Source organism: Syngnathoides biaculeatus, chromosome 12, assembly GCF_019802595.1.
Source record: "Syngnathoides biaculeatus isolate LvHL_M chromosome 12, ASM1980259v1, whole genome shotgun sequence".
Classification (NCBI taxonomy): domain Eukaryota; kingdom Metazoa; phylum Chordata; class Actinopteri; order Syngnathiformes; family Syngnathidae; genus Syngnathoides; species Syngnathoides biaculeatus.
The window spans coordinates 19,153,933-19,168,593 of record NC_084651.1 but is presented as its reverse complement, the minus strand read 5'-3'; the positions used below and the strand labels follow the sequence as shown (position 1 = coordinate 19,168,593).

Here is a 14,661-nt window from a genome sequence, read left to right as displayed (position 1 = left end):
GCTTTTGGTGGTTTAAATCTAATTCTGAAAATGACCCCCGATGCTATGATCAGATCAGAAAATAGGAATTGGTAGGTGACTATGATAGAATGCACGTAAAGGTGTTTAATGGGATAATAGGAATGTGAATGTGATAGCACTATTGAATCATTTACAAGTATTTAAGTGGCAATAAGTAATTTGTTTATATTTGTAGTTGTTAGTTGATCATTTGTAATTTGGTGTTGTTAAAACATGGTATATAATACAGTAAAATAGCTCAAAATTCCTGAAGCCCTAGGGCTGAATATCTGTACTTTACCTTCTCTTTGATCCATGTCTCGAGCTTGTCCACTTTTTTGTTGAACTCCTGTAGGTTTTTGGAACCTCCCAGAACCCTGGATTGACTGACAGCTGTCTGTTTCAGAATGTTCCATTGGTCTTTCAGATGGCTGAGCTGATTCTTCACAAGGTCAGAAGTGGGATTCAGTTTGCAGATCAGCTGATCTCCCGTCTTTTGAAATGGAAAAGAACATACCGCATCATTCACTAAGTTTCATCGGAAGCCACCTCATGTGCCGCAAATATTTTTTGTTCCAGATCTCTACACAACCTTTGTATGTAACCTTGGAAAAAAGAGACTCAAAAACATCCTTTGATGTGTTTTCTATACTATCCCGGGTAGTTTAATTATATGCAATCTATAATTTCTAAACATTTTGTTCAAAAATATAAATTTGTTTGGTGAGCTGTTGAAGCAAACTGGTGAATTCACATTTTATTGTAGCAGTAACATGGTAATGATTCTCTTGTCCAAAATAAATTAGGCTACCTGGTTGAGTTGGATGAGGGTGTTGTCAAAGTCCTTGAGATCCCTTTGAAGTATCTGTGAGGCTTCATCCCAGTCCTGCAGGGGGCAGCGCTGAATTTTGGAGTCATCCTTGAGGTCTTGCAGTTTCTCTTTCCTCCACGTTTTAGCCTACAAAGCCCATTTGTTCCTAGTCAGTTTATGACAAGTGAATTCCTTATTCATTAAATTTATTTAGTATTTTTTACAAAAGACACTAACACGTTTTACAGAACTGCATGACTTCTGCTGAAATATATATCAGATGTGTAACGTCTCAACAATGTAAATGGTCGTGTAGTGTTAGTTAATACAGTTCTATTTCTGTTGATCAGTGGAGAAAAGAGTCCTTGTCTTCAAATGCTTCAGACTCATCAAGAAACACTTTGTTCTCCAATGTCATTATGCAGAGCAGACGTTTCACATGGCCGCTGCCAGGACACAATTGCATAAGGCTTTGTCATGCAGAGCTGAGCTTTTCTGGCAAATGAGGTAAAGAGTAAGAACTCAAAGGCAGGTGGCAGAAAGCCCAAACCTTTTGGAAAATGATCATTTCTTGGCTATAAAGCTGCCAGTCTGGAAGCCAGGGATCCATTGAATGATGAAATACATAAATTAATAGTCTGGTACTTCGAGTTTTTAAAAAGACCCTAGTTGGTGCATACATATATATCAGTAAAGATTTTATTTTCCACAGAGCTGCTCATATATACTTTGTTACATTGCAAATTAAAGTTCAATGCTCATATAAGGCATTCCTATGTCAACACATTGTGCCTAAAGATATCTCAACTGAGTAATGTTGAATAATAAACATACGCTAATAAACTTACTTCTTCTTGTGCATTTAACATCAAGCCCGCACATGACATAGCCACTGCATAACACTTTGCCCAAGAATAAAATGTGTGATGTCATTGGGCCTTAGAGAAGCATGTTTAGGGGCCCCTTGAGGCATCCAAAGTATTTCTGTGTAGAACAGAAGGAAAAGAGCTTGACGAAATGTGCTTGTTGCTATCGCCTCATACTGGAAGGCTCTCATGGCTCACAATGACCTCATACAGGAAGTCTACGATTCCACTGTTTCTTCCTGTCGACTCTTCACAACAATGGCTCAGTGGCCTCAATGTACAGTTGAGGAAAGCCACTAAGATCAGTTTAGTGTGTATTGGTGCTTCTTTAATTTGTCAATCTGTGTCTACACTGAAAACGGTGAATGTATTTAGAAAGCAAACTGGCTTTGTTTCAGGCAGCCTTTTAGTCCGACAGACATGATTTTCACAACTGAAGGTAAAAACGAGAACACAAGTGTACATTTTGTATAATGTAAAATTTCACCCATTTAGACACATTTTTTACTGCTCCAGTAATGCGGCGTGGCCCTGAAAGCAACTGTAAGAGCGCAGGTTTCCCAACTTTGTCATGGTGATGTTTTGCAGAACAGACTTCCAGACAGATTGCGTGTTTCACTATGTGCTACCGTCTTTGAAATCTTAGTTTGAAACATTAGGCGCTTTTAAATCACTTCATTGTAAAAAAAAAAAAATTATAATGAACCATTAGCACTGGCAATCAACTCCATCTAAACCCAACAAGTCTATGAAGAAGACACATTTAAACAATTTGTCAGAACATTATTAGGGTTTGTTCTCAGCTCAAGCACCACTGGGGTGAAGACATTAAGGTTGCTAACATTTAGTGAATATAGGATATCGCTTTGTTTTCAACACATACACTTCCTGAGCTTGACGCATCAAATAGTTCTTGCTTTTTACTAAAAATAAACTGCTTCTTTCTTGGACAGATTGACTGGAGAAAATGTCTTTCTGCCAAACTCACAGTTCCAATGGCATGGAAGTAAGGATGAGATAACGCGACTCGTTCTGCAGCTCAGCAGAGCCTTGCGGGACCATAGGCATAAAGAGATGGAGCCAAACAATGATCTCATCCCTAAATAATTGCTTCACTTGTGGCACTTTTCCTTCATCGTCTCCTTTTAGCTGAACACCGCGCATTCAATTCTTGGGACAAAATAAGAAGCAGCACATATTTTGGCTCATTCCATTCAAAGGCATAATATATTGCTTATAAATTAAACACAGCTTTGCTTCTTTTTACTTCTGTGGTTACAAATGGTTTAAAATAAAACATTTCTCCAGAATAAGACTAACTTCACTGGAATACAAAAATCCACAGAGGACTTCCAAGTGGTTCAATCTTTGAAACTTTGAAAAACAAATTGTGGACGGCTTTTTGCCATATTCGCCTTACGTGTCTGAGGTCGTGGGTTCAAATCTGGGCTCTGGCCTTCCTGTGAGCATATTGCATGTTCTCCCAGTCCATGGGTTTCCTCCAGGTATTCTGGTTTCCTTCCACAGTCCATAAACTTGCATGGCAGGTTAACTTAACTCGGGACTCCAAATTGTCTGTGAGTGTGAATGGTTGTTTGTCTATTTGGGCCTTGCAATTGGCTGGAGACCAGTTAAGGGTCTTGCCACAAGTCAGCTGGGATAGGCTCCAGCACATCCACAACCCTAGAGTGAATGAACTTCTTCTACGCTAGAAGCAATTCCTTCAAAACAACTTTGATACCAGACTTGCAGGAACATCCATTTCTGGTATATAATTATACATTCCTTTTCCCCAAATCCAGTCTTCATATAATGTCATCTCACACACATAAAGCAACAACAACAAATACATTTAGGGGAGTTAGATGCTCACTGAGCTGAATTCTCATGAGATTTTGTGAGGTCACTCATGATAATGTTTTGATTTTTGAGGCGCATTTTCCCCCAAATTTGCAGTGAACAAGTTCTGACACTTTTATGGTGTTTGGAAAAACCTCCACAGTAACATGGATTTTCATGGCATGTTCCCAGCAGTGAACAACAAGACAAAAAGCTGATGGACGTAAGCAATGACATTCACTAAGGCTCTACAAGTATTCCATTTAGGTTTAAGAGACGCAGTCAGGTTCCTGTTTGTTCAAGTACTGTATAAGGGGAGGTCACACACAAGTGCCGTATTTTCTGCACGATAAGGCGCACCTACAAGCCTGTAATTTTCTCAAAAGTCGACGGTGCGCCTTATAATCCGGCAACTAGCCCGGTGCTTGCAGCTAGTTCCCCAGTTGTCATAAGCTTGTAAATAAATGATTCCCTCGGCCATCACAAATCACCCACAGCTCGAATATTCAAACAAAATATTATGAATGTCAACTGTTAAACATGTCACCAGGAATAAATAAATGAAAAAAATTTGCCTATGATGACACAAAGCATCGTTAATGTTTCAGAATTACGCGTCTAATATCTATCTCATGGTGAAGAAGTGAGTAGTTTTACTTAGGGTTTATCAAAGTTATTTTTAAAAGCATATTTGGTATTGGAGAAAAACAAAAGTAATTAAAATTGATCATGTACTACTTTCATATTATGCTACTTGCGTTACGTAACTAACCATATTTCTGAAGAGATACGGTAGAAACTGGATCGGAGTATATTATTAATGTTACCCTCCCAACCCCAACTATCGGTAAATAAAGTTCACATTTGTCATTTGCAGTTAGTAAGCTGGTAAGTATTGTCAGAAACACCAATTTATGACCTCATATTGAAGTGTTATTTACTTGTAGTACTTCCTTGTTGAAGAGAGATATTTGCTGAGTATAGCAGTCACTCTGGGATGTAACATCTGGCAGCTCTTTATTCTGTGTGTGATGCTGACATCGTTGAGGGTCTTTCTCCTGCCATTCAGACAACAGGAAGTTCAAATGTCAGTATGGAAGTAATCAAAATACCTGTGTTAGAGAGTAGGATTTGTGAAAAACACATCCGACAACTTGATCATATTCCAACAGAATACCCTGAGCTGGTTGCCAGTCAATATAGTACGTGAATACGGACAAGCATTTACACTTCCAGCACAGTCAATCAGTCAGATTTTGAAAACACCCCAAAGCCACTTTACTAAACAATTCCATCCATGTCAGCATTTTATTACATTTTAAAAATGAAAATGACGCTCCCACCAGCCTTCCTGCAGGTCTCTATTCGGGAAACACCTGGGCACATGAAGGAAGCAAGAACCGGGCAGATCCTCCAATGACTGCCTTTTGACATAGATTCAATTCCCCTTTTTATCAACGGGTCGGTTTTTATCTTCAGCTCAAATAAATAAATAATCAAAGAAAAAAATGTTTTGTTAAATAAATTATTGAATGTAACAGTTTCTTACTATAACATAATATGTAGTGTGTATTTTTATTTTATTTAGGTATTTTGATTCTTATTTATTAAACAGTCCAAGAGTTGCAAAAAAAACTGTTGTTCCGCTTTTTGGGGGATCATTAAGTCATTGTCTTACCTTTTTTTTTAAGTGTTTAAAACTTGCTTCTTTAGTCATTTAAAAGTAGTTAAAGTTTTTGGAATGAGACAGGAGGATATGTCTTTAAAATAATTTTTGGTATAAAAGGCAATAACAAGAAGTGCTGTAGATCAGTAATTCCCAGCGAGTCGGGGCACATTAATATGCCGTGAGCGCTCTTCAGGTGTGCAGCGGGAACATTTTAATTGATTGCTTAAAAATAATTTATTTACAAGAAATAATATGTCGTTGTTCATCTATGAACAAATGGATGGCCTTCTATTGAATGACAGGAATACTGTACGTACGGTAATTGGTGTATCTACTTTTTGTGACATTTTTGTTTGCTGGTGTGCTATGAGATTTTTCAATTGTAAAATATGTGCCTTGGCTCCATAAAGGTTGGAAATGACTGATTTCGATAAAAGGTCACATGGCTGTGTTACAGTATTATTATTGCCGGACTCCATGCAGACTTTAGAATGTCTTTCCTTTTGTTAACATCTTCACTGACCTCATGTTTTCCAGTGAGCACTGCCTCTGAAGGGTGTGCTGTAACAGAGCGCTACATGCACACAGGAATACAGAGATGACTTCAACGAGGAACTCGCCAAACATAACAATACCTCTGCCCAATGTCACGCAACACACGACAGTACAGTGGATTGGGTTTTTTTCTGCTGACAGATGACTTTTTACATTTGGTTCCAGCTATACAAGATGAAACTGTCACATTCTCGCATTAACTGTCTCACAAATCATAAGTTGTAAAAAAAATGTCAGGGCCAAAAAACATAAATCTACTTTCAATAAAGATACTGTATTTTGCCAACACCTATTAAACACTTGAAACATGAAGAAAAAAGTACTTCTTTAAAAAGATTGAATAAATCCATAAATCCTCTCTCTTTTTTTTTTTTTTAGCACAACCAAATTTAAAAGTCAAACTTAGAAAAGCTCATTACCTGTTGGATGGTACCGGTTGGTCCATTTCGTTTTGACTTGTTTTGTCCCTGCATTGCTGAGTGATCGTCACCACTCTTTGTTTTCACTAAAACCTATAATTTCAGACAAATTCCAATGTTGGTATTTATAAACATACAGCAAAGCAAGTTTGTCATGTTAGGAAAATAACCATAGAGAGCATCACGAGGCATGGACCTCTTCATTTAATTAAATAATAATGAAAGTCTCATTTAACCTCAAAGGAGATACAGTACATGTATACATGAAGACTACTTTTAAAATGAAATAGCATTGAGCAACTTGGATTTAAAAAAAAAATACATATTATGAAATATAAAAATCAAGGAACTCTAAGTCTTATGAAAATAAAATGAAACATTTAAAACCGAGAACAGGGCAGATTGAGATCAGTCTTAATTAGAATAAAACAAACGTGGCTTTGTTGTAAATAGCTTCTTCTGTCTTAAACATTGCTCATGCAATTTAATTTTATTTAAAAATGCTATTCACATTTAGACTGTGTCTTGTACCTTGACATGAGAGTTAGGTATACTCTCACAGTTAATTCCCACAATCCTCGGCAGATTATGATCAGATGTTCCACTGTTGTTGTTGTTATTGTGATTTTCAGATGTGGATCTAAAAATGGATCGCTGTCTTAGTCCCACTGAAGTTGTATTCTCTGGGCTTTTCTTATTCCCAGATATTGTAATCTTCTTGATAGATCTGGAAACAGCAGAGGAAGAGCTGACGTTCTGGTTGAGGTCGTCCTCTGCGGCCATCTCCTCCTGTTTGTGTTTCACGGGGGCTACCTGCTGGCTAGTGGGCAAGACCAGGCAGGGGCCATGTGCGCAGACCTGCTGTGGACTGAGGTAGAGTGAGTTCAGGTTCTGCTTTCGTGTGCAGTTGTCAAGATTCTGGGTTTGCAGATAAGTCTCCGTAAACTCCTGGCATTTGTGCACAGTGGGGACAGACAGTTTAGTCCCAATCGTGAAGGGCTGTATTTTCCTGACAATACTCTCAGACATGGCCAGTGTCCTGATGAGAAAACAAAATGTTCTGGAAACCAAATTCACTTTGAAAATGAAAGCCTCTCACTTCCCTCTGCCCACTGTCCTCACTCACCACGTCTTCTTGTCCAGTCTCCGTTCTCCTGACAAGTTGAGGGTAGAACAACAAGTGACGGGGGAGCTCAGTTGTCCACCTTCTTGTGCATGTTGAGAATGCATAGCACACAACCTACGATGGCTTCCTTGGACTCTTGGGAGCTGACACGGTCCCAGACGTGGCGCAAAGATGTGCGGAGGTGGGTGACGGCTGAAGAGAGGGTTCTCCTGAGGTACCGGACCATCGAGCCTACCAGACTGCTACTGAGGAGCCTGATAACCAGGGACCGCAACAGGATGAAAACTGCTGGCATGCTGCCTGAATGACTTTCTGCTTGGAGTGAAAAACGGCTCTTGGAAGGAGGGGGAGAGCAGAGGGTTGGTTCAAGAGAGGATGAAGTCACCACCTCTCCATTCTCTCTCTTTTTCTCACTGTCAAGCGCTTGGAGGGGGCTGAGAAGCCTTTGGATGTCAAAACTCCTGCAAAAAAAAACTAAAAAAAATGTCCAGGAGAGACAGAGTTAAGTTAGAATACTCTTCAGAGTTTATCCAGAATGAGGTAATATTCTCAGCTTAATGAAATACACCTACTCTGACTCTGAGGCACAGAATCTGTGTGTAGACAGCAAAGCTCTTCTGAAGAAAGTATCTGATGCACCAATGAGCGCCGTCTGGCCAGAAGTGAGCGTGCTGTCCACAAGCGCAAGCCTTGCTCTTCCTCCATCTGCAGGAAACAGTTGTCACGCAGGTTCTTGACACAGCAGGGAACAGAACCTCTTGTCACTCATCTCTTTGGGCCACGGAGCTGCTGGCAGTTGTACGTGTGCAAGGCCAATGGCAGCCAAGCAGATGCTGACCCCCCTGACTAACACTCCGAGATGGCAGCGCACATGTTGGTCTGACTGATTGGAATGTCAGGGGTGGGGTGCTTGTGTCGAAGCAGTGGGGGATTAATGAGGAGAGCAGAGTGCAGCGAAAATATTTGCAGGGAGGAAAACACAATCTTGCAGCTGATGAAAACCTTCACAAAAAAAGAGACTCTCACTTTTCACTTCTCTGCCCTTTGATTTGACAGCAGCGCCTGGGCAGGAGGTCATCTTTTCAATCAGATTCAGGTTATCTTCCAGCAAACCACTAACAATGCTACACATTTTGTTAGGAGAGCTAAACCGAAATTTTATGTAACTGTAGGTGGCCAAGAGACCATGTCTGTCTCATAAATCTAAGGTTTGGGGTTCTCATCTTCTTGTGCCACATTTTGTGTGTTCCCTCTTGATTTTTCTCCACGTGCTCCCTCCCACATTCCCAAAACATAGTGTTTTACATTCACCGAAACATAGTATTTTAGATTCACTGAAGACTAAATAGTCTTTAATGTGAGTGTGAATACGGAGTTGTCCGTCCATGTGAGCCCAATGAGTGACTGGCAACTAGTTCTTAGAACCCCTCCACCTTTCGCCAAATGTTATCTGAATAATCTCCAGCTCACCTGCAATTGCAAATGAGAACAAGCAACATAGAAGGTGGATTAATGAATGTAGATTTTACTTTGAAAGTGTAGGAAAATGATAAGGCTAGAAACAAATATAAACATTGATGGAATTACTTAGATTTATCAATTTTTTTAAAATTATGATATATTTATGTCAAATAATTCAAAAACAAAAGACAACATAAAATCTCCAACTTTACTATTCAAATTGTTTTTTTTTTTCCCCATTCAGATATTGATTTTGACAAGAAACTGCAAGTAAAAATCCATTAATGCACAAAACATTAGTTTCAATTCACAATTTAGTCACTGCATGATTATATTGTATTTCAACATACAATGAGTCATTGATTACATTTTTTAAATTGGTCTTTTGTTTAATTAATTCCTGCTTTCATAAAATGTCAGACTGGGTGACTGATATATTGGACACTTTATCTCCATGTTGAATACTGGGGAATTTCCATAATATGTAAATTATGACTGATATCAGAAATACAATACAGTACACAGAATAATACGACTATAATCATAACATGTAGCTGACAATTAACAACAACAAAAAAAATTATATGCCTGAGGAGGATAATTGATTTCATGATTGCACTAGAAAATGAATATAAAGCTTGAGAATAAAACCCAACATATGCAGTAATTTTGTCCAGTAAAAAATTTAATACCCATTACTATGGGTGAATAAAGACCAAATCAATTTGCCTTTATGAGAAAAATATTTGCCTGAACACAAGAGCTCTAAATCATTAAGCAGCTATCCTAAAGAAGATAAGATGAATGCAATACATCTATACTTCGACTTGTGTTAAAGCAGAAGGACGACGACATTCACTCAGTGGGACACACATGACAGCACTGGAGTCGACACGGTAACGATGCTTTTGAAAGAGATCTGGTTTCACTATGAAGTCATCTCAGGAAGTTGGGACTTCGTTGTAGATCATAATCAGAGATTTATGTCCTGCTATGAAAAGGTGAGGACAAACACAGGCAATTGCCTGGAGGCCCGATATTTCCAAAGGCTCCCAAACATCACATGAAAAACATTTAATCAAATTTTCTTTAAGAGTTATTATAATTTTTTTGTCTTAATTCGCTCAAATAAAATCTATGATGATCATTTCAATATGCTTCTCTCCCTTTTCAGACAATGGACTACTCCATTTTACTGCACGTGTAATTTTGATTCAGGATGACGGCAGCAGTTTTGTGCATATTTTTCATACTCTATACCAGGGGTCAGCAATGCGGTGCCCACAGGCCCATAGTTGACTGCGATGACCATTTAAGGCGCCCGTGATGACCACTTAAGGCACCCGCAAGGCCTGTTAAAAGTAGCACAGGTCAGAAATTGGGGTTATGATATTATTATTTCAGTTTAAAATCTTGAATCTCACTTGCTTATATTAGGCAAGGCAAGGCAAGCACAATTCACCAGCAAGGTGATTCAAAGTGCTTTACAAAGACATCAAAACATAAATACAAACATTTTGAAATTAACACAAAAGAGATAAGAGCAATAGATAAAATTCATTCAAAATCACTAGTTAAAATATGATTACATTTTGAAAAGCTATGGATCTTTATAAAAAAAAAAAAAAAACATCTGACAACAGGTGTGTCTTCAATCTGGAATTAAATCCACTAAGTGTTTCATCTGATCTAAGGCATTCGAGTAGTTTGGAATGTCTGGTTCTGACTCTGGAAACTGATAAAAAAAAAAAAAAGAGATCCAGATGACCTGCGGGGGCTGGAGGGTTCATACTGGGTCAAGAGGTCACTGGTGTATTTGGGTCCAAGACCATTCAGAAATTTATAGACCAGCATCAAAACTCTGAAGTCTATCATCTGACGGACAGGCAGCCAGTGTAAAGACCTCAAAGCATGAATTCTTTTTCTTTGGGATTGTCCCGTTAGGTGTCGCCACAGCTTTTTCCATCCAAGCCTATCTCGTGCATCCTCCTCTCTAACACCCACTGTCCTCATGTCCTCTCTCACAACAACCATCAACCATTTCTTTGGTCTTCCTCTCACTCTTTTGCCTGGCAGCTCCATCCTCAGCACCCTTCTACCAAAATACTAACTCTCTCGCCTCTGAACATGTCCAAACCATCGAGGTCTGCTCTCTCTAACCTTGTTTCCAAAACATCCAACTTTGGCTGTCCCTCTAATGAGCTAATTTTTAAACCTATCCAAACTGTTCACTCCAAGCAAGAACCTCAGCATCTTCATTTCTGTTACCTCCAGTTCTGCTTCCTGTTGTTTCTTCAGTGCCACCGTCTCTCATCTGTACATCATGGCCGGCCTCACCACTGGTTTATAAACTTTGCCCTTCATCCTAGCGGAGACTCTTCTGTCACATTGAACACAAGACACCTTCCGGCAATTGTTCCACCCCGCTTGGACCCGTTTCTTCACTTCTTTACCACACTCTCCATTGCTCTTTATTGTTGACCCCAAGTATTTGAAGTCAGGGTGGATGACTTCGCTATTTCTTCTCCCTGGAGCTTCACTCCTCCTCCTCAGCCCCTCACATTTATGCACACATATTCTGTTCTACTTCGGCTAATCTTCATTCCTCTCCTTTCCAGTGCGTGCCTCCATCTTTGTAATTGTTTCTCCGCCTGCTCCCTGTTTTCACTGCAGATCACAATATCATCTGCGAACATCATAGTCCAAGGGGATTCAGTCTAACCTCATCTGTCAGCCTATCCATTACTACTGCAAACAGGAAGGGCCTCAGCGTGGATCCCTGAAGCAGTCCCACCTTAAATTCTTCTGACACACCAACGGCACACCTCACCGCTGTTCTGCTGCCCTCATGCATGTCCAGTACTATTCTGACATATTTCTCCGCCACACCAGACTTGCGCATGCAGTACCACAGTTCCTCTCTTGGTACTCTGTCATAGGCTTTCTCTAGGTCTACAAAAACACAATGTAGCACTTTCTCACATTCCCTGTTCTTTTCCACGAACATCCTCAATGCAAATAATTCATCTGTGGTACTCTTTCTAGGCACAAAACCATACTGTTGCTCACAGATACTTACTTCTCTCCTGAGTCTAGCCTCCACTACTCTTTCCCATAAGTTCATAGTGTGGCTCATCATCTTTATTCCTCTGTAGTGTCCACAGTTCTGAACATCAGAGTATTAATAATTTATTTTAGAAATGTCATATAATATAAAGTATTTATATTAAAGTATTTTTTTGTCAATTTACCACTTTTTAATAATGTGAAACCATAGTACATGATCAAAATAAGGCGTTTGTTTTTTATCCAGTAATTTAAGTTGTCAGATAATTGTAACAAATTCCCAAAGAACTCGGGTGAGTGGAAAAATAAAACTTTTGTCAGTGCAGCACACGGGGATGTGGAGTACCCCATGGATGGACTCGCCCCAAATGAGTAGCTACGCCCCTGGTTCTGAAGTTTACAGACAGATGGTGTTCAGAAGGCTTGTGGTTGCATTCATCAATTCACTCATTCATCTATTTTACCTGTTGTTAATATTAGTTCTTTCATTTAGTGATGGTTTGTACTCTGTTTAAAAAGACTTCCACATTATTTCAGAACCTTGTGTGGGCACGGGGGGAATTAAGATTTATTTATCTATTTTGCATTGTCACCCATGTTTAGAAAAAATGTCATCTAAATACCTTGAGCCAAATCCAATTCAAGTACTTTGAGTAAACGTCATGACATTTCCCTATTTTATTGCACCACACGGCTTGTACTTGAGCCCGTAAATATTTAGAGAGGATAGAAAGTTGTTTGCTTGCAGAGACACTGTCAGATAAGATTTGAACCAGGTGTGCTATCTCTCCCAACCAATTCCGATTAGGCTACTGTAACACCTTCCTTATGTTGTTTACCCTGGAAGTCATCCCTCCCCACATACTGCATCCCATTTCTGTGTAGTATTCTGTAGCCTAAATTCATGAATAATCAGAGAAATCTCTGCTGTCATCTGAAACGTCTGTAAAGGTGCCATCTTTTTTCCTTGGGGGGCTTTAAAGTAACAGCCTGTGTGCTTCAAGTCTGATGGTTGATATCACTGCCGCCCAAGTTGTTAATAAAGTCCCTGTGCATTCTCACCGCAGGCCTTGTGAGATTTTCTTCCATTTTCCTCAAGCCGCTAAATACGACTTGGAAGACATGGCCGTGGGTGATGTCATGCCCGCATGAAAAGAGAGCGATAGCTGTGCCTCGGCTGAGGGGAGAACGTGCAATAGCGCTAGAGAGAGGGGGTGGTCTGTACTTTTCCACTTGCTCCATGTCATTACAAAGGCATCATCGACCTTCTGATCAACTCCCAGATAGGAAGTTTGGCCTTCAGAGTGTGATTAAACTACATTTTGTTTTTTTAAATCTTGTTCATATAAAAATGGAATTGAAAAAACAAGTAAAAAAAAAAACAAACTGTGGACAGTATCAACTCATAAGTTGAATACTGGACCTCAACATACATTTTGCAACATGCCATGCATATCTTGTTCACCTCACTTTATTTAGCAGCTAAAGTCTGAACTCTACTTTTCCTTTTCCTGGGCTGTTTTTTATTCGCAGACCCTCCTTCCATCCATTTATTATCTGTTTCTGACAATGGTTCATAAAAATGTTTTTATGACTGTAATATGGGAAGACAAAAACAAAATGCATTTGTTTTCAATCTAATGAATATGAATTATGATGGGAACATGGGTGCATGGAATCATCTGACTCATGAACTCGAAGACATTGGTTCCGATGCTTATCAGTGTGTCTCAACATTTTAAAATTCCTTAATTCTTAGCTCAACAGATCTGAATCCCCATCTTGACAATGACCCTTCACGCAGGCCGTCCGCAGGCTGTTGGAATCCAGCTCAAACATTTGCAATGAAATTATTTCCATTTTTAAAGAAAACATGAAAGCTGCAAATGATAGAAAATGGAGAATAAAAAAAAGTAATCATAAAAACATCACTTTTCTTTCTTGCCCATCTCAAATCCCTTTGCTGACATAACTTAACTCTTTAAAAGATAAGTTGCAGCCTCAAGATGTGTCAGCACCCCCCCCCCAAAAAAAAAAACCCACCCTATTTCGTCATTACTCAAAAATTGAGATAATTTCAACATTTAACTTTTATGCATGCCTTTGGCGATATTTTCCCTAATGAGACTGCATGCTTATCAGTTGACGTGAATACACACACACACGCGCGCACGCACACACACACAAACAGCAACACGGCTGTTCTTCGACTACCATTTGAGTCCTGATTCAAATTTCTTAAAAACAAGTCCACTCTTATAAAACCAACAAAAACTCAGGTGTTAAATGACATCACATGCAACAAAATCCCAAATTAGTCACTGTTTAGAAAGCAAGACTGCCAGAATCCTCACATGGCAGGAAAAGACAAGCAGAGACAATATAATATTTCACCATGTGCATACATATCTAACCTGAGTCATTGCTTAAAGCAGGGGTGTAAAACTTGATTTTGTCAAAGGCCATATGGTAGTTAGTTTCCCTCAGACGGCCGTTATGACTATGAAACCATAAAAATCTTGAATCGCCTCGAGGTATTTAAACAGGAAAATCATATTTGGAATCAGAAATGAACAGTAATGGGGTTTTCAACTGCAGTATTGTTGTTTGGTAACACGAAAATCTTTGCAATATCTCTACATTATCATTTATGGTATGACAATTTGGCATTTTGGTACAGATTTTAAGACAAATTATTGAAGTTGATACGCATCATTTGCTTTCCAGGGCCACATAAATAATGCGGCAGCCTCTGACCTCTGGACCTTGAGTTTGACACCTGTGGATTAAAGTCCAGTTCCAGTTGAGGTAATTGCAATAATATAATGCTGAACGGCGGAATGGTGGTG

At 39.3% G+C, this 14,661-nt stretch overlaps 1 protein-coding gene across 2 annotated transcripts in view; it reads right to left on the bottom strand.

Moving 5' to 3' along the window:
* The window catches only part of LOC133509530 (uncharacterized), a 32,926-nt gene extending 25,397 nt beyond the window's left edge, over positions 1-7,529 (bottom strand). For both annotated transcript variants that reach the window (XM_061836628.1, XM_061836629.1), the window contains exons 1-6: positions 7,286-7,529; positions 6,691-7,198; positions 6,160-6,252; positions 4,458-4,574; positions 812-958; positions 302-493 (exon numbers count right to left, since the gene is read on the bottom strand). In XM_061836628.1, coding sequence (XP_061692612.1) covers positions 302-493; positions 812-958; positions 4,458-4,574; positions 6,160-6,252; positions 6,691-7,198; positions 7,286-7,389 — 1,161 coding nt within the window. In that variant the 5' untranslated portion in view covers positions 7,390-7,529. The remainder of the gene's footprint in view (positions 1-301; positions 494-811; positions 959-4,457; positions 4,575-6,159; positions 6,253-6,690; positions 7,199-7,285) is intronic.
* Positions 7,530-14,661: the final 7,132 nt, after the last annotated feature.